The sequence below is a fragment of the Dioscorea cayenensis genome, chromosome 19 (assembly GCF_009730915.1).
Source record: "Dioscorea cayenensis subsp. rotundata cultivar TDr96_F1 chromosome 19, TDr96_F1_v2_PseudoChromosome.rev07_lg8_w22 25.fasta, whole genome shotgun sequence".
Lineage (NCBI taxonomy): Eukaryota > Viridiplantae > Streptophyta > Magnoliopsida > Dioscoreales > Dioscoreaceae > Dioscorea > Dioscorea cayenensis.
In genome coordinates, this window is record NC_052489.1 from 25637039 (window position 1) to 25655976 (window position 18938).

At 33.3% G+C, this 18938-nt stretch overlaps 4 protein-coding genes across 7 annotated transcripts; 3 read left to right on the forward strand and 1 right to left on the reverse strand.

Annotated features, from left to right (window-relative positions):
* Nucleotides 1-310: 310 nt before the first annotated feature.
* On the reverse strand, nt 311-1629 carry LOC120283366 (expansin-A4-like). Its single transcript, XM_039290035.1, has 3 exons — nt 1423-1629; nt 996-1308; nt 311-911 (listed from the first exon to the last, which is right to left on the reverse strand). The coding sequence occupies exons 1-3, from the start codon at nt 1562-1564 to the stop codon at nt 608-610; spliced, it is 759 nt and encodes a 252-aa protein (XP_039145969.1). The 5' UTR covers nt 1565-1629; the 3' UTR covers nt 311-607.
* Nucleotides 1630-8192: 6563 nt separating this feature from the next.
* LOC120250428 (non-specific lipid-transfer protein 1-like) lies at nt 8193-8906 on the forward strand. Its single transcript, XM_039259245.1, has 2 exons — nt 8193-8551; nt 8666-8906. Exons 1-2 carry the CDS (start codon nt 8193-8195, stop codon nt 8673-8675), a joined length of 369 nt encoding a protein of 122 aa, XP_039115179.1. The 3' UTR covers nt 8676-8906.
* A 1180-nt stretch (nt 8907-10086) lies between these two features.
* Nucleotides 10087-11553, forward strand: LOC120250072 (non-specific lipid-transfer protein P5-like). Its single transcript, XM_039258834.1, has 2 exons — nt 10087-10516; nt 11358-11553. The coding sequence occupies exons 1-2, from the start codon at nt 10155-10157 to the stop codon at nt 11365-11367; spliced, it is 372 nt and encodes a 123-aa protein (XP_039114768.1). The 5' UTR covers nt 10087-10154; the 3' UTR covers nt 11368-11553.
* Nucleotides 11554-13311: 1758 nt separating this feature from the next.
* Nucleotides 13312-18575, forward strand: LOC120249959 (protein XAP5 CIRCADIAN TIMEKEEPER). 4 transcript variants are annotated; one of them, XM_039258674.1, is made up of 13 exons: nt 13312-13577; nt 13827-13892; nt 13988-14052; nt 14136-14248; nt 14815-14893; nt 14987-15063; nt 15144-15205; nt 15289-15420; nt 15502-15555; nt 16056-16121; nt 17491-17565; nt 17717-17863; nt 18205-18575. In XM_039258674.1, the coding sequence occupies exons 1-12, from the start codon at nt 13407-13409 to the stop codon at nt 17813-17815; spliced, it is 1059 nt and encodes a 352-aa protein (XP_039114608.1). In that variant the 5' UTR covers nt 13312-13406; the 3' UTR covers nt 17816-17863; nt 18205-18575. The 4 variants fall into 4 exon arrangements, with proteins under 4 accessions (XP_039114608.1, XP_039114607.1, XP_039114610.1 ...); XM_039258673.1 differs by having other exon boundaries at nt 13313-13577; nt 14812-14893; XM_039258676.1 differs by having other exon boundaries at nt 13315-13577; nt 17765-17863.
* The last annotated feature ends 363 nt before the right edge of the window (nt 18576-18938 follow it).

The following is an 18938-nucleotide window of genomic DNA, read 5'->3' on the forward strand; positions in this document are numbered from 1 at the left end:
TTTAAACCCATTTTAGGATGAAAAATGAGAACCTTTATTAATAAACTAGATGTTACTTAATTGATAGAATGTTAAATTGACATAAATGATTTAAATTTTGATCAAACTAACCAATTAATTTACAGAAGATAAAATTCAATTTTTTTTAAAATATTTACTGTGTATAAAATTATAAGAATTAAATTAACCATACATCCACCAAACCAATGTGGCAAAGTGGTCCAAGCCATAAATGATAAAAACCAACAACAAAAGAACAAACACAAAGACAAGCAAAACAATGAAGAAATAAAAGTAGTTCATAAATGGACCATGTTCTCCTCTCTTACACATAAATGCATGGCTTCAAATTCAATTGGCTTTTCTCCAATTGTCCAAAAAGCACATCACAAGGCCACAAACAAGCCAATAAATGAAACCCTCCCCTCTTACCTATCAACCTATACATAAACCCACAACCTTCACATCTTTATCATTCTTCATTAATCACTAACTAATTAAAAAAAAAAGGTACTTAGGCATTAGCGGGTGCTAATTAATTAAGCAACCTCTGCATTACCAAACAGTACCTCTCTAAAGACACATAATATATAATTAACCCATTGATTTAGAATTGACCACCTTCAAAGGTTTGGCCAAACTGCCACCCTGCAGGAGCAACGTTGTAGGCAGTGATCATCCGGCCATCACTAGTGGTTACTTTAAAAGACAGGCTTTGTCCATTTAAGTATGAGTTACTTTGCCAGTTTTGGCCCCAATTACGTGACATGGTTTGCCACCCTGTCTTAGACCCTTTGATAGACACTGCATGCACATCTCCAGCACCACCCACGTTACTTATCAACACCAAGTTAAAGTATGAATGTCCATTGATGGTGAATCTCACTCCACCTTTCTTCACACAAGGTACTCTGAAATCATTAAAAATATTGTTAAAAAAAAGTCATATTTATAAATATAAATATATATATTCAGATTAACATTAATTTAATTACCTTCTAAAAGAGACTGGCACAATACCAGCACGGTATTGAGCAATCTGAAGAAAAGCAGGTTCAGCAAGATCAAAGTGCTGGAGAGGAGGGTTGCACCAGCCACCATTAGTGTTAGAAAGAGCATAGTTTGGAGGACAATAGTTGGTGGCTGTGACCATAATGGATCCTGGCAAACACCATTGAGGATCATCATCACACTTCATCTCATAGCAAGATCCACAGCTAAGTCCATTGTTGAACAACGCTGTGCTTAGTGCTGCTGTGTTTGTACCGTATCCTTGACTATATAAATTTCCATATCCACAAGCCCCACCTATATATATATATATATATATACCCAAAAACACATACATAAATCAGACTACTCATGAGTTGCAAATATTATGATGGTAAGAATTATATATGATTGTAAATTAAAAACACTCACCCATTGTTCCGGTGGCATCACCACCACCGTAGAATGTTGCATGGGCAGCTTGCCAACCATCTGAACCTCCGGCATTAGCACTGTAAACAAACAAGAAGATGAAGAAGAAGAGGATGGTAAAGGAGGACTTTGGCAATGCCATTGATATGTAGAAAGAGAGATAAGAGAGAAGAGACTCTTTTGCTTTGGTTTGGATAGAAAGGTGGTGAAAAGGGAGGGGTATATATAGAGCATTGCCATGGAGAGTGAGAGGGAGAAGAAGAAAAGTATGAGTAGATGACTTTGAGAAGGAGCCAAAAGGTCTTGAAACTGGTTGGGTACTTGGGTTCAATATAGAAAAGGAAGACCACATGCAAATATTCGAGGGGTGTTGAGGCTGGGCCCCACTCAAGTTAACACCCCCCACATGCTTCTTCCCTTCAACTGTCTTGCCACGTCATTGTCTGTTTTCTTTCATTAAGTTGTTTATTATTGTTATCATATAAATTCAAGGAAAAAAATAAAATATATTATTGATGATTTGTAGTAATTGGAGACAGGGTAAGTACTTTGGATTAATATTTTTATTTATTTGGATAAGGAAATCAATGTTATCATGCATTGATTTCTAGATTTTTTGCTTTTTACTGATTTAATTTCATTTTTTTTTTACTCTCCTTGTAATATGAATTACGTATCTCAATTATATGTCACCATTTACATGAAGTGAGTTAAAGTAAAATCCTCAATAATTAATTTGGTAGGTATACAACTAGAAAAAAGAAAAAATAGAAAAAAAAAAATATTTTTTTTTGTTTCTTTGACCCATTGGTTTTTTGATGGGACATATTAAGAGTTTTAAAAAAAATTCTATCTTTTCTAATGAGTAAAAAAATATATGAAAAAATTTATTCTTTTAGTCTCTTATAAGACTCTTTTGTAAGCCTATATATATATATATATATATATATATATATATATATATATATATATATATATATATATATATATATATATATATATGAGTAATGCTATATCGTGCGAATAAGTTGCACGAATTCATCACACGAATGACATGGATGGCTCTTTTATCTATCCTAGTCAGTTGATTTAAAAAATAATTAAAACAAAAGGTGAAAAGAAAGGCATGCCTTCCTTTCTCCCACCTCCCTTCATCCTCACGCCATCACCGAACCATCTTCCACCGCCGCCGAACCCCTTCTCCCATCGCCAACGCAGGCAAATACCCTCATAAACATGGTTGCCCATTCCATTTTTGTATTTATTTGCAAACACGGTCGAACACAATTGACGCCAACAAATATCGTTGCAGTTGTCCCGGCCTTCCACCTAAGCTTAAGATTGAGCAGTGTTTGGTTGATTCTGGAATTCCATACACTTTCATAAGGTATTTGTTTTTTTATTTTATTTTATTTTATTTTGAGATGGTAATGTAGTGAATGATACTGGGATAACAAGAATCTGTTTGGAATGATTGAATGTGTCACTACTTTGTTGTATTCCAATCATTCTAGATCTGTAAGGGTGATTATTATTTTTGTAGAACTATAGCCATATGAATATGTAACTTACTGCTATTGTTTTAAGTTTTACAAATATTTGTTATAGTTAGCCATTTGAATTGATTATTTGTTATGGTTGTTTATATATCAATTTAGAATAGATAAATTTTATTTGCAGGTAATGAAGGTTGGGTCAAGTTTGGAGGTAGAAGTCGCAACCAAGGAGATTGCTTAAAATTTGGCTAGGAAGTGGATTGAGAGTCTTACCAATTGATTACATATACATTTTAAAAAAAAATATTTGATTCAGATACATATATTTTGCCATTCCTTGATTGCCGTAACCACTCATCAAATTCTATTACCCATCATAATCATGCCTCCCAGGATTAGAAGACAAGAGATCCTAAGAACATCAACCACTCCTAAGCTCATAACTAATTTGTTGAAATAGAGTTGCAAAAAGAAAAATCTCACAATGAAAAATTCAAAAACCTAAATAAATAAATTTCATTAAAAAAACAGAGTAATCAAACAATGGTTCAAAAATCAGCAACAAGAACCAGAAAAATCAAATGATCCTTCACATTATACGCATATAATCACATATCCATAACCACATCAAATCATCAACAAGATCGCTTTTGCAAAAACCTCTAAAAAAATTTCCACAAATTCAACAAGGTGAAAAAGAGAATCCCAATTAAAAACACAAGATCCAATTGAATCGAATTCCATTAACAATCATAATCATGCTTCCCAAGCTCAGAAGACAAGAGATCCTAAGGACATCAACCACTCCTAAGCTCAAAGAAATAGAGTCATCAACCAGATCTTAGGGTTCCGGTTCATCGGAGAGTGGTTTATATTTGGCTCGTTTGCGTGGCGTTGACCGTGTTTGTAAATAAATACAAAGATGGGATGGAACGCGGATCGGGTTGGTTATTTGGGGCGGGCGAGGGTATTTTCCGGTTTCAGAGATGGAAGACGAGGTTCGGTAGCGCTAAGAGACTGGGTTCGGTGGTGGCGTGAGGATGAAGAGAGGTGGGAGAAAAGATAAAAGAGGGCATGTCTTTCTTTTCACTTTTTCTTTTAATTATTATTTAAATCAACTGACTAGGAGAGATAAAGTGCCATCCACGTCAGTCATTCGTGTGATGAATTCGTGCAACTTATTCGCACGATATAGCATTACTCTATATATATAACTGGTCTTAAGTTTAAATTACAGAGATTATTAAACAAAATTGGAAGTTTAAATAGCAAAAATAAACTACAAACTCCACGAGATAATTTAGTAATTGATTATTATTATTATTATTATTATTATTATTATTATATACATAGATATATAATTTAGGAAAAAGAAACTTAAAAGGTAATTAAAAGAACAATTTACCCATGCAAAGATAAGGAGTGTGCATGTGCAGCGTACCAATGTCGGTTGATCAATGTCCCAAATAAAAACAAATCACAAACCTTAATTATTCCCATCTAATCAAACATTAGTTACAATATTAATTAAGGAATGAAGGTTCCATAAGTTGTTTTATCTTTGAATGATAAGATTGAGTCTCACACGTTACACACATTATAAAATGGGACATGACCCACACCATGTTAGTTGCACATGCCCCTCCGTCCTTTGCGGCCACCAAAATCTAATTTTATATAAACATGCATGCCTATATATATATATATATATATATGGTTTCATGTTTTTATTAAAATTTAATTTTTATTTTTCAACGATAAAAAGCCACCGACCAAACTAATTTGACTGACATTCATACCCCTAGATTTATCATTTCACGTGAATATATATATATATATATAGTTAGTCATATATAGAGGGAATGAAAGGCTTTCGTCAAAACAAAAGGAATGAAAGGCAATGCATGAATGAGGTCTTGAGCCAACAGTATAGTTGCTTAACTAGAAAAATCACACCATTTTGTGGAAAAAATAACATCCTTTCTCCATTATTATTTTATTATCATTCCCTTAAGTTCTTGCAAGATTTTAGGGTGTTTAGTCAAATAATAATAATAATTGAATTATCACATGATTTTCAAAGATTATGATTCAAGATATTGACACATGGATGAGACTTATATGTCATGCTAACTAAAGTTATTTTAATTTTGATCAGTGTATGCCAAAGAATGATACGTTACTAGAAAGTTAAATCTCATAAATATAATAACTTTATTCATCCAACCAAACTAATTTTAACATGATATAATTTAGTGATCTTTTATATATGAAATACGTAATTAAATTGATTAATTTTTAAAAAATGTATATTCTTCAATTAATGCCATGCATGAAGTTTTGGGACAAAATACTTTTTAATCTCCTTGAGTTCATGCAAGATTTTAGGGGATTAGTCAAAAAGGAAAATTGAATTATCACATGGTTTTCAAGGACTTTCATGTAAGATAGGTAAATATGGATGAGACTTAATGTCATTGACTTTAGTCATAAAAGTTATGTGAATATATATCTAAAATGTAATAAAATTTATATATGTATGCCTAGATATATCATGGAATAATACTAAATTATTATTTTGATCCATCATTCCAAATTTATTTAATATTATATAATTAAGTAGCCATCATTTATTTACGAAATAACTCATTTGAAGTATATCGTAGAATTTTAAATAAACTTATACATTTATACATGAAATCAAAAATAAAAAAGTAGAGTGAAAATTTATCAAATATTGAATGATATATCAATCATTTGCTATAAAATTAGATCGCATGGATTATTTTTATTCTAAACATGATAAAAATAAAATATGAGCGGAAGTTTAACATATGATGTGATAATTATACATTAAGTCTTTTAAGAAATTTTAAACTTATGAAAAAAAGTACTGAATATAAAATTTGTGGCTAACAACTCAATAATCAAACTACTTGAGTAGCATCCAATATTATAAAATTTTATTATCTTATGAGAACAATATTTTTAAAAAACCAACAAATACACTATATATCACTATTTGGTAAAAATATCATGATGTCTAAAAACCATTAATATTTTTACTTAAACAATATGCCTTTTTTTAAAAAAACATGTGAGAAAAATATATATTTAAAACGAATAAAAACCATAATTTTCATATATTGTTTTCAAGAAACTAAAAGACATCAAAACAATCCCACACTACATGTGGATTTTATCCATCAATCACCATCAATCAGGTTGGGGGACAAGGACGGAGAGGAGACACCATCTTCAACATTGGAGATGGACCACCTTCAAGAACCAGAATTGGCAACAAAAAACCATCAACCTAAAGCTTCAAGACATGGCTAATGAACCACAACCCCTCAATGTGTCCCCCCCCTTGACTACACTTGACCAACTTGAATCTTGCATGGCATATATGGCATTTAAAACCATTTGGAAGTTCAAGAGTCCATTCTACCAACCTTGTGGGTTGGAAGCATGTTTAGCCAACCAATTGAGTCTAGCCCCACAGACAGCAGCCAATTTGTTTCTCTTGTTACTTGTCACCTAACTTTTAAGTATATCTTATCCAATATATTTATTCATATTTATGTTTTCTCTTGTTTCATTTTGGTGGCTTTCTTGTTTCCTTCTTTGCTTGCTTTTTGTCCATGAAGATGAGTGGACAAACTGTACAGTCTGCATCCAAAAATGGATCATTTGATTAATGTGCAGAAAGAGAATCTTTATGATGAATGAGGTTTTGACCATGTTTCATGTCCACAATGAAGAGGAATCTAGCCCACAACAAATTCACTCATGGGTGCATTTTATGGTTTGCATCGATTTGTTTGCTTGCCGTATTTAATGAATGTTATGACATAAATTACAAAAGTTAAACTAGAAATAAGAGAAACTGGTTTCTGAAAAACTTGTGTTGGACTGAGCTTAATTAGCCTAAACTGAACGAGTAGTTAATTTCATATATATAATTTATGTTTGTTAAAAATATTTTTTTTATCAAATAAAAACATATAAACGGTAATTTTAATATATAAAATAATATTATTAAAATCACTTGTATTTTGTCACAGTGATAAGTTTAAATAGTTAAAATATTTTACTCTTATGTGAAAGATCGAGAGTTGCTCACATTATATATATATATTATATTTATATATATTAATAATTTCTATTGTCTCCTAAAATAGTTCTAGATATCCTTTAATAACCAAATATCACTTACACAGAAATTTTTTATAATATATTATAAAAATTATTTAAAATATGTTAGATAGAAAATAATAGGCATAAGTAAAATATCTTGTTATCATGGCAATAATTGAACAGTTATCACACTTGACTCCCATGTGGGATATTTAGAGTTCGATTCCCTTCTATTCTAATGCATGGTTGAAGCTTAATAGTAAAAATGTGTGTGTTTGGAATGACATACTCACATAGTAAAAAAAAATAAAAGAAAAAAGAAAAAATCTATAAACGTTTTTAGGTGATAGGCTTGGATTATATAAGTGCGGATTGGACCTAAGTTATGATGTCAAAATTCCGGGCCCAAAAGCATCGTGGTCCAAATCAATTTGATTCAACAACATTCTATACCAATAAAGTTTGTTATTGTATTCTTATTAACGATGATATTATTTAAATCACTAGTACTTTGTGTCCAAAGATAATCAAGCAAATATTGTTCTTCCAATGAGAGCTAATTTTCTTTAATTTCTTTGGCTGGCCAAGAGATTTATGAATCAGAAGCAAGGCTATATAATTCTATCAATAACCTCACGCTTAACCTGAAAATACAAATAAAATAACTACAGTATTCTTATTATTCATTGAAAACTTAGTTGCAATTAATTTGGAAACAGAGAAATCCCTGCAGGTTCATGAACAGAGTGTGTCCATATATATATATATATATTGATGCTTAAACTCAATCAAATCTCTACAACTTCAAGAAGGCATCTGAATCAAACCCACCCAAGTTGATGGTATATTGTAATAAAACAACTAGAAAAACAGCACACCATTTCTTTTAATCCTGGCCAACTCAGCAACACACATACCCATACTGAACTTTTTGGTTTGCAGTAAGCAATTCAGCATCAGCTCTGATGTTTAGCCAAGTTCACATGCTCTTAAGCATCTGTTTTGCATTCCTTGTTGTTTCTGATGTCCACTAGTAACCTTCACAATATTCAAAAATCAACATTCATTAATTCATCTCAGTTATACCAGTATATAAATCCCCAGAATTCTCATCTAGCTAGCATCATATCAGTAATGGCAGGCTTCAAGAATGATGCTAAGATTGCCATTAATGTTCTCTTGATAGCCTGCCTTCTGGTCATGTCCCAACCAAGGGTTGTGTCAGCATTGACATGTGATGAGCTGGTGCCTTACCTGTGGCCATGCATGACCTATGTTGAAGGCACAGGGCCATTAACAGACTCATGCTGCAAAGGTGTCAAGGATCTCAATGACAAGACCAAGAACAGCCAAGACCGGCGGGCAGTATGCAACTGCTTGAAGAAGGCCGCATCCTGCAACTCTGTTGCCAAGTCGAAGATCGTCTCCGGCATCCCCAGCAAGTGTGGGATCAACATCCCCTACACTATCAGCTCCTCCACTGATTGCTCTAAGTATATATGCACTCTATCTGATTTATGAATTTTTCATTAATTAAAAGTTGAGATTAGATTTTAAACGTTTGCTAATTATATATGTAACTTGTTATATATCTTAATTACTTGCAGGGTGAAGTGAAGTGTAACTCTTCTTCAAGTGGAGCTAGCAGTGTCATTATAACATTGTATTAATTAGTGATTCCTTGTTATTCTGAGGTGATTGTGCTCCAAGTGTTCTCTTTTTTAGAAGCAAGAGTCTGTTTTGAGTTAAATAACTTTTCTGGCAAGCAGAAAAGACTAGCTCAAAAAGGAAAGAAGAGTGGAGTGATGTTTTATTTTTATGCAATGCAGCATTTAGCTCTGAGGTTGTCCTTTTGTTTTGTTAAGGAATTAATGAAATTTATTTGTGCAAACAACAAATGTTAGCATACGCATTCAGGCATCTATGAATCTCTCAAATAATGGAAAAGAAGAAGAGACACTGCATCTACCCTGAATCTTTAAGCTGAGACAGTGACACCTTGTCTGCATTGGTTTAATTGATAACCATTCATGATGTGCATGCATGGAATATGATTGCATATGCATGCATGAATGCATGTTTTCAATCCACGTATGTAACTCACACTCCTTTACCCTAATGACTCATGATTCTATTGATCAGTTCCATTCTTGTTTTGCTCCTGGTTTCCTTGTGAATCTAAGGACAGTACTATCCTTCATGAATCATGAAGTGTGAGGATTGAGACCTGGTCCTCTCTCTTCGTCAATGTTCTGCTATCCAAGGTTTATATGAACATCATGGTATTATATATGAAGCCTGACATTGTACCAGTTGAAACCAATAAAAGTGACATTATAAATACAGAACCAACCTATAATATAGATCAAATTAAATCACATGATTTACTAATCTCTAAGGAGCTATCAGCTATGTGTGTACGTCAGTACGTGTATATATATATATATAGTTAATAGGGTTAATGTCACTTTAGTAAGAAAATATTATGGTGTGAATATTATTAACATTTATAGTAGAGTAAATTTATATATATGCAACGGGGTACAAATATTAACATTTAGTTGCTGCATGCAACAGTAGGCAATGCATCAAAGCACAAGATATATAAAGCAAAACAGATCATCATCTATTGCTTGCACGCCATGTGACAATGTACATGTAAAATATATATATATATATATTATTTTTCTATGAATTGTTTTCTCTAATGCTAAGAATGGTTTGGCACACCCGTGAACTTTGTGGGTCCTAATACCGAGTCACGAGAGCACCATCAGATTCTTGTCTTCATTGATGATAGCCACCCACTAAAGAAAAAGAATTCATGATGTGGCTACCTTGATGTTTGTAAATGCATGTCATATATATAAACCTGTAATTCAGCTCCATCACATCACATGTGAAGAAAGTATGGTCCGTATATACACTTGCATGAAAAATCAATATTCCACCCATACACGTACATACACACACACACAGAGGCAGGTGATCAAGTCAAGTGATCAACATATCTATCTATAAATACAGACACACCTCTTCCAACCTTTTCCACAGATACATATAGAAAACAGTGTATCTCGAGTCTTGAACCATATCATGGCGATCAACAGTGGTAGCATCCGAGCAATGACACTAGTGATTGTGATCATGTCCTCAGTGCTGGTCACGGCGCAGGTGCATGCAGCGTTGACGTGCAATCAAGTGTATGATGCACTGAAGCCATGCATCAGCTACGTGCTCAAGCCCAACGGGTCGGTGCCGAAGGCGTGCTGCGACGGGATAAGTGGGCTTGTTAAGAAGGCAGCGACGACAGAGGACCGTCGCATGGCTTGTAGCTGCCTGAATAGCGCCGCAAAGAGCGCCGGCCGGAACGTAGACCTTGGCCCCATCAGCTCCATCCCGGATAAATGCAACCTTTCCATCCCTTTCAAGATCAGCGCCAATGCTGACTGCTCCAAGTAATTAATTCCTTTCTATATTTTTATTAATTGTCATTGTTATTGTTGTTGTTGTGTTTCTTCTTTTTTTTCCTTTTTTTTAAAACTTGGTTAATTTTATTTTATTTTAAGAAAATCTGTGAGCTTCATTTTTTTTTTTTTGTCTATCACGAAAAATCTAAAATTATTTTTTAAGAAATAAGTGCAGATCATAATTTAAAATTAATAGAAAAAAAAACTAAAGTGGTAGTACATGATCTCTCCTCCTAATGATTTACAGGCCACCATTTTTTTTAACAAAGAGGGACCAATTTGTTCGAGATAGTTGTTGTACCAGCCAATAATTTTATTTTATTTTATTTTTTATTGGCAAGACTTTCTGATTAGAAATTTGACTTCATAATAGATTTTTATTACTTAAAGAAAAAAATTTGTTTATTTTTTAAATTGATTAGAATTTTAAAAAAAATGGATGAACCATCAGTTTATTAAAAAAATTAGAAATTTTTTTTGAGAATGATAGTTTTGTTTTGTGTTTTTTTTTTTTTTGTTAACGGTGAACTAGTATTTTCTGCTAAATTAAAATTAAATCTGTTGTTTTTCCATACTAAATTGTTATTTATTATTTAAAACAAAAAGAATTGTTATTTTGTTCTGGTGTTCCATTTTACTCCTAAATCTTGTGTAAATTTATTATTGTGGCCATTCTTATATGCACCTTCCCATTTTTTCCCATAATTAAGAGCATGTGTCCAGGCCATGGATTGTATGTCTGCTTCATCATCTATAAATGCAAATGCACATGCACATGCTCTACAAATGTATGTGACTGAATGTCTCTGCTTGGCTTCTCACTTTGCAGGGTGAACTGAGAGACATGTTTTTAGAATCCGAGGAGCCATACATATAATACTCCAGTAGAACATTGTGTCAGAATAAGTGGGTGTGGAGGTTATTGGAAATGAAGAAAAATGTCACCATGTCTTTGTACTATTTGTGTTACTTTATTGTACTTTTTCTCTTAAATGACCTCTTCAATCAGCTATTATAATTTATTTTATCTAATTGATTAATAATTATTATTATTTTTAATTTATGAAGATGAGTGATTAAACAGTTAATTTTTTTTAAATTTATAAAAACATGTGATTATTTGGTACTGTTTATATTCAGATAAAAAAACTGTTTATATTCAGATAAAAAAACGTTTATCGTTTATTATTAAAAAAAAATTTGTGTGATTAAATAGTTAATATATATATACACAAAATACATTTTACAAGTCTCTTGTAAATATATTCTCACCATTCACTTGTGAAATATTAACGGAATTCAAATATTAATAAATCACTTAACTGTAATGGATTAATAATTACTACCTATCATTAATTTTATGCATGGGATGACTAGCTATAAATAAAACAAGTTAAGTAGAGAATTTTATTTATTTTGGTTCTTGATTTTATTAGTCATTGTCATTGAAATTTTCACGCAATCACTTGCATGCCTAATTTGATGGATGTTATTCTTTATATTATCCACACAGGAACATAAAAACAAAATTAAAAGAAAAAAAATAAATTCTCATGCGACTACATTGATTATCGCCTTCATTAGCGGAGAGACCAGTGTCCTTTGATAGAGGAGGCAAGGAAAAAATTCGGCTTTTCATCTAAAGAATGAAAATGAGCATCCACTCATAATTTAGAGATCAAAGATAATTTTAAATATAAATTACAAAAATAAATTAAATTTGTTGACTCACCCCGGAACTCTAGTGTGTTTTTTTATGATTTTGTATATAAAATCGACTACCATCAAAGTATTTTTTTCAAATATAATTGAATTTATGGTGTGCTTCAATTGGGTTATTTAATTGGATATATATATATATTTGGGCAAAATCACTTGGTTCAAATAGTTAGAGATATTATTATAGGGCTCTCACATGGTTTGCTAAGTAGTGAGGGTCTATATTCTAATTAGAAAAATTAATTCGAAGGTGATATTATACCCCTAATTCACGTAAGCCATTGAGGTGAGGCCGTGTTCAAAATAATAACTCACATCTTTTGACAGATATATTTAAAACAATAACTTACAATAGAGATACTAATATGCTTGTCGCATTTGTTAATTTTTTTTATACATTAAATATATAAATATATTTAAGTATATTCAACCTCCATTTATAACAAACAAGAATTCAAAGCCTTTTCATCATATGCAAACAAGTTATGTTAATTTTAAGTATAATGATATACTTTTAAAATGTTGGCATCAAAATATAGCACACATATAACATACTGAAATAATGTTTTTTTATTTATTAATTTTTATGAAATAATTATGGGCAAACCAGTAAGATTGAAACCCTATACCCTTTCTCAAAAGATGGGATAAAATACCACAACCTTGTTTTATTTAAAAAAAGCCTATAAGCAATAGAACAAAGAACAAACGGATATGAAGGTGTATTAATTACAATGGCTTGATTGACCTAATAAAAATAATATCCGCTATACAACTTTGAAAAGAAAACGAGAGGTATTTCTCACACAGATCTTTTACAATGAAAAAAAAAAACGAATTGTAATCTGAGAAGCTCAAACTCAAAATCTTTCAATCACAAATACTAGTAGTTATTGTTACGCTAGCCTACAGTTCCTACAAGTTTATTGTCTAATGTTTTTATCAATTTTTCTTAAAATACATGATTAGAAATAAAAAAAAAAGAACGAAGCATAATCATGAGGCATCATTAACGGTTAAGATAGCCACATTAAGGTCGTGCTAAAGCCCGCACCAAATAGTCGCCAACCAGCCTCGTTTGAGTTTCGTTTCGTTTCGTTTCCTTTCCGCGAGCTAGTGAGAGAGAGAGAGAGAGAGAGAGAGAGAGAGAGAGAGAAGGATGGCGGGCATGGGGGATGGGTATGTGGGCACGGCGCAGGACGCCGTGAGGATCCGGAGGCTTGAGAAGCAGCGGGAGGCGGAGCGGAGAAAGATCCAGGAGCTCAAGAACAAGACCGCCTCCGCCAAGGGCCAGCCCGGCCTCCTCCAGTTCGGTTCCAGCACTTCCGAGGTATTATCAACCATATCAACCTCCGAAAATCCATTCTTTCGTTTTCTCAGGCATCCTTTAATGAGTTAGCCTTCCAAAGTTCTAATCTTGGTGGTAGAATTCATCTAGGGTTTGGCATCAATGGATATTTCTGTGAGCTGTGCGTTCAATGTTGATTGCTTTGAATTAGATAGATGCATCATTAGCTTATGTGTTCAGGCTTTCGATTTTACTGCCTCAAATTGACATCTTTTGGTTTCTGGCTCTTAGATTCTTGAGACTGCTTTCAAGAAGGAAACGGTTGGTCTGGTTACCAGAGAGCAATATGTTGAGAAGGTGGGGAGATTGTGATTTGACTCTGATTGTTGATGGATGTGTGGTACACAAGGGATACCCATGCCCTCTAATTCCCTTATTTTAAATGTTTCCAGAGAGTTAATATCAGAAATAAAATTGAGGAGGAAGAGAAGGAGAAGCTTCAGAAGTTGCAACAAGAGTGCGTTTGAATCTTTCCAGCAAATTTCCTTAATATTTGCTAGGTGTTGGTATGTCTAAACTCCCTTTTTTTTGTTGTTGTAGGGAGGAGGAACTACAGTTACAAAAACGAAAAAAGCGTAGGATAAAGGGAGACTCACGTCTTTCCTTTGCAGATGATATTGAGAACGGGAGTGATGATGAGGACCTTGGAAATAGTGAGTTTATCTGTTAGAGTATTTTTGCCATTATCTAGACATTGCAGAGAGCTAAAATTGTTTGAGATCAAATGCAAATTGGTTTAGTGTCAGTCTTTTGTCATTGTTGACCATGCTGTCACAAATTATGATTTGTGAATTAGAGCTTTTAAGTTCTCCATAACATAAATATCCCCTATAATATTGAAATGCTTTTGTCAAGTAGCTAAGAGGACTATATGCGTGTAGTGTGTATACTAGGACATCTGCTCCTTGTTACCCATTAAACAGATGGTTCTATACTGAAATTTAAAACTTTCGCCTTGCTTGAGAATCTTTTAGGCATTGTTGACAGAAGGAAATTTGTCAACAAATGAAGGAAGAATAGGAATTTCAATTATCTCATTGTGATATTGGATGGTAAATTATCAATTTTTTCACATCTTTTTAGGAAGAACTATTCAAAACCCTTTCCTTAAATGTTGGTTATACTATTGGTTTTCGTGCAATTGATTAAAAGCTGAGCAATAGGAGCTCTGTACCTGTTGCATGTTCGCTTGACTTTTCATTCCTTTCTGTTTTAGAAGAAACTCAAGAACAAAAGAAATTTGTAAATGGGAAGCTTGGCAAGGACCCAACCGTCGAGACAAGCTTTTTACCTGACAGGTGTGTAGTTAAGTTTGTTTTTATAGTTACAGAGATCTCCCTTTTCCTTGATTGGGTAACTCAAAGCTGGTGATGTGAAAGATGATATTTCAGAGAGCGAGAGGCAGAGGAACAAGCTGAACGAGAGAGATTGGGAAGACAGTGGATTCGTGAACAAGAGATGATTAGAAGTATTCTCGCATCTTAGTGTTGTCTAGTATACTATATGACAATGAAATGGGTTTTACTAAATTAGTTCTTTGTGTTTTAGATGAGCCACTTGAAATTACTTACAGCTACTGGGATGGAACTGGTCACAGGAGAGTGATTCAGGTGTGACTCTTCGCATGTTTAGTAATCGCCATAATATCTTATTTATTTTTCTCTTGATCTCTAAAGGCAGAATTTATATTTAGGTCCGTAAAGGTGACAGAATTGGTGAATTTCTCCGAGCTGTTCAGCAGCAACTGGCACCAGAATTTCGTGAGATTCGAACAACATCAGTTGAAAATTTACTTTATGTAAAAGAGGATCTGATCATTCCTCATGTGTGTTTTTTCTCTGCACATGCATATATTTTTTTTTTAGCAGCTTTATCTTTTATTCTGATTGTCTCTTTGGAATCTCAGCAACATAGCTTCTATGAGTTAATAATCAACAAAGCAAGGGGCAAAAGTGGACCGGTAATGCTTATTTTGCGTTTTCAAGCTTTCTGATGTTTGTTATTTCTTAGTTGGTCTTCCAATACATGCAACAGCTTTGCATAGAAGTATTTTCCTTGTATATCCTTTAGGATGGATGGCGACATGCTCTCAGTTAACGAACATGACATGCATCTCTGTTGATTCATGTGATAAATTGATTCCAATCCCAGTCTTACAATCTCCTTCTGTTTAAAGTAATTATTTTCTTTGGTTTTACACCGACACTAGCTTATAACTCGAACTAGTAGTTGGCTTCACTATGAGGCTCAAGATTGTACATGGCTAACATAAATTATAGAGGCTACTATGGCATGCTTTAAAATAGTTCTTATTGCCTCATTTTTATTTGAATTTCCATATGACAAACATAATTTGTTTAATGTATAGTGACCTGCTCTTCAATCCAATTACTTTTGTTATATTTATGATGTATATTGTGGTAAGAATTTCATTCTTGACTGACGGTTTAAAAATTGCAGCTTTTTCACTTTGACGTTCATGAAGATGTCAGAACTATTGCTGATGCAACTATTGAGAAAGACGAGGTAATTTTTGCAAGCATGTTTTTTATCTTTATTTTTATTTTTTATGCAAGCATTTATTGGAGGTTGTATTGTTTTGTCTTGGCAAACAGCTCTTCGAGGCTATTTTCTGTGATTTATATTGTTATTAAGTTATGGACATCCATCTTTATGTTCGCATGCTATATCTTCATGCGATATTCCTCTTTTGCATAGATGTTTCTTAATATTCATTTTTAGAATGTAGTCCATAAGTGGGCATTATCATGAAGCTTCATTGCTTTTCCATGAGATGATAGAAACATTTTATGTGTGTGAATTTGATTGATTCCAATACCTTTTAGATGAATTTTCTCCATTGGTATGTGGACATGTGAAATTTGAATAGGTATACATTTTTTATTGAACTAGTATCCTTCTTTTAGTCTCTGTCATAGATGTTTCCTGTCTTTTGTGTCTGCTCCATGTGCAAATCCTTGATACAGGCAACCTGCCCATTATTCAGATTGTCTTAGACTTGAGCTTCTTGTCTGACGGTATAATCAGGCTTGATGGAGATGATTACCTCAATGAGAAAATGATTGTGTGTGTTAGTGTGAGTGGCGTGTCCCAATGAATCAAGTGAACTGCTTTTGGGGGATTGTTTGAGTTTGACAGGTTGGTGTTTCTGGGACAGTGGGACTAGTTTCCAAATTTACTAGAGATTGCAGCTTGATTTACTGATTAAGATGAACGGGCTTGCAGAAATGTGGGTCCTTGTGATATAGACATCCGGGATTTGTTCTTCTCTGAAAGCATTTGATCTTTTTTCCTTTCCATGTTTTTAGAACCTTAGCTTCATGTTGTGTAACTGTTGGTTCATATAGAGATCTGGGGTGGGGTATTATGCATTAAAACAATGATGAATCTTGCAAAGAAAGTAGTGTAGCAAAATAGAGCGGATTATATGTTGCAATATAGATTGATATCTAATATATGATACTCCATTTTGCACTACCAAGTAGAGTTCCTATCTCTGGATTAACCAAGGGTAATCCTTAGACACATTATGGCATGTGAAATTGAAGAAAATGACTGAGTGGCATTTTTGGTTTGGTGTGATAATGGAATTAAAGTGTTTTTCCTTAAGCTGGTTTCAAATTGGTGGGGCTTTTGTCATTTGGAAACTTGCAATGGGAAATAGGAGATTTCTTTGGTTTTAATTATTATTTCCTTCTATTGGATGTGTTTGTTTTGGCAAACATATGTTGATTTGACACATTTATGCTGAAATGACACCACTATAACAACACTTATTCTTCATCAACATCCATAAAATTCTTATATACATGAAGGAACAAACAAGTAGTTTCTTGTGCAGTTGCTATTGATTTTCTTTTTTATTTTATTGCAGTCCCATGCTGGAAAGGTTGTAGAGAGACATTGGTATGAAAAGAACAAACATATATTCCCTGCTTCCAGATGGGAGGTAAACTTATTTTCTTTTAAGATTCTCTTCCATCTTGCTCTGAGTTCAAACTTCAAAGCTTACAGATTATACCTTCCAAGAAATCAAATATGACAGTTCATTTTAATGATTCGATCTCTTTTTTTTTTTCACCAATGAATTTCTTCACCAGGAGCAAATAACACTGGTCGTTTTACAATTTCACTTCTCTTGCCTCCAGATATATGATCCAACAAAGAAATGGGAGCGTTACACAATTCATGGGGATTGAGCTTTGACTCATCAAGTTTCTTGATGGATGAGAAGATTTAAAGCACAAGTAATATTCTAATCCCCCATGTATGATAGATAGAATGTGCTGTTGATTATGGTTTTAGAGTTGCCTCGTGTTCTAACCTTTGTAAACATTTGCAAAATTCATTCCGTGACGGATTGGTCTATCATTTTGCACTCCATTGATTTATATAAAATACAGGTACTCTACCTAAGAACCAACTTATATCTCATCACGTTCAGCCACATCCCATTAATTAAATATAGTCAAACCAGATGCACTTTTGATGATGATTTTAGCGAAAACCAAACGCTTCACTTCCAACTGAGTACATCAATGAATTTATTTATTAGATTTTATCATGGCTGCTCTTGTGTACTCTGTAGGAAGCATCCCTGGAACTTAATGGGTGACAAGAACTTGATCCAATTTTCTATGGCGGCTATTCATGAGTCAATGTCTGTTTGCTGATGGCTGCTTTTTAAAAATGATTTCAGTAGCTCCTGCGGAGGAAGAAGATAAATTTAACACACGGTATATATCACGGACACTACGTTTATTAGAACATAGTCACTGACCGTTGTGTATTTTTTTTACCACTTGCATGTCTGGTTGTGGGATTTGGTTTGAGTCATCATCAGGTAATTTCAGCTTCCAGAGCAATCTTTGTATTAATTGAAGAGTGATGTGATGGGTGATATTGATCGGGATATTATTGATGGGAATGTGCAATCCAATCACTACAGTAATTGAAATACTCATGATCTCAAAAATATTAATATTCTTAAAATTCAGTAATAGTATGTGCAATAAAATATTGACATCAATGAGAACAACTGACCAAATTCATCAAAGACAATATTAATCTATCAGTCATTTGGTTGATCAATTGATAGAAAAATTTGAGTGGGTGCAACTAGCTAGCAGCTCTAGAAAAGTATTGCCATTCCTGATCCCTGTATGAAACTTGCAAGCATTCACTTGATGTATATACTGTCTGAGTTGTTGTTGTTGTTGGGCATCATACATGGGCACAGGGGGACCCTTACTCTGGTCCAGATAAAACTAAGAACAGAGACATGATACCCATGATATTACTTCACCTTCACATGCTATGCAA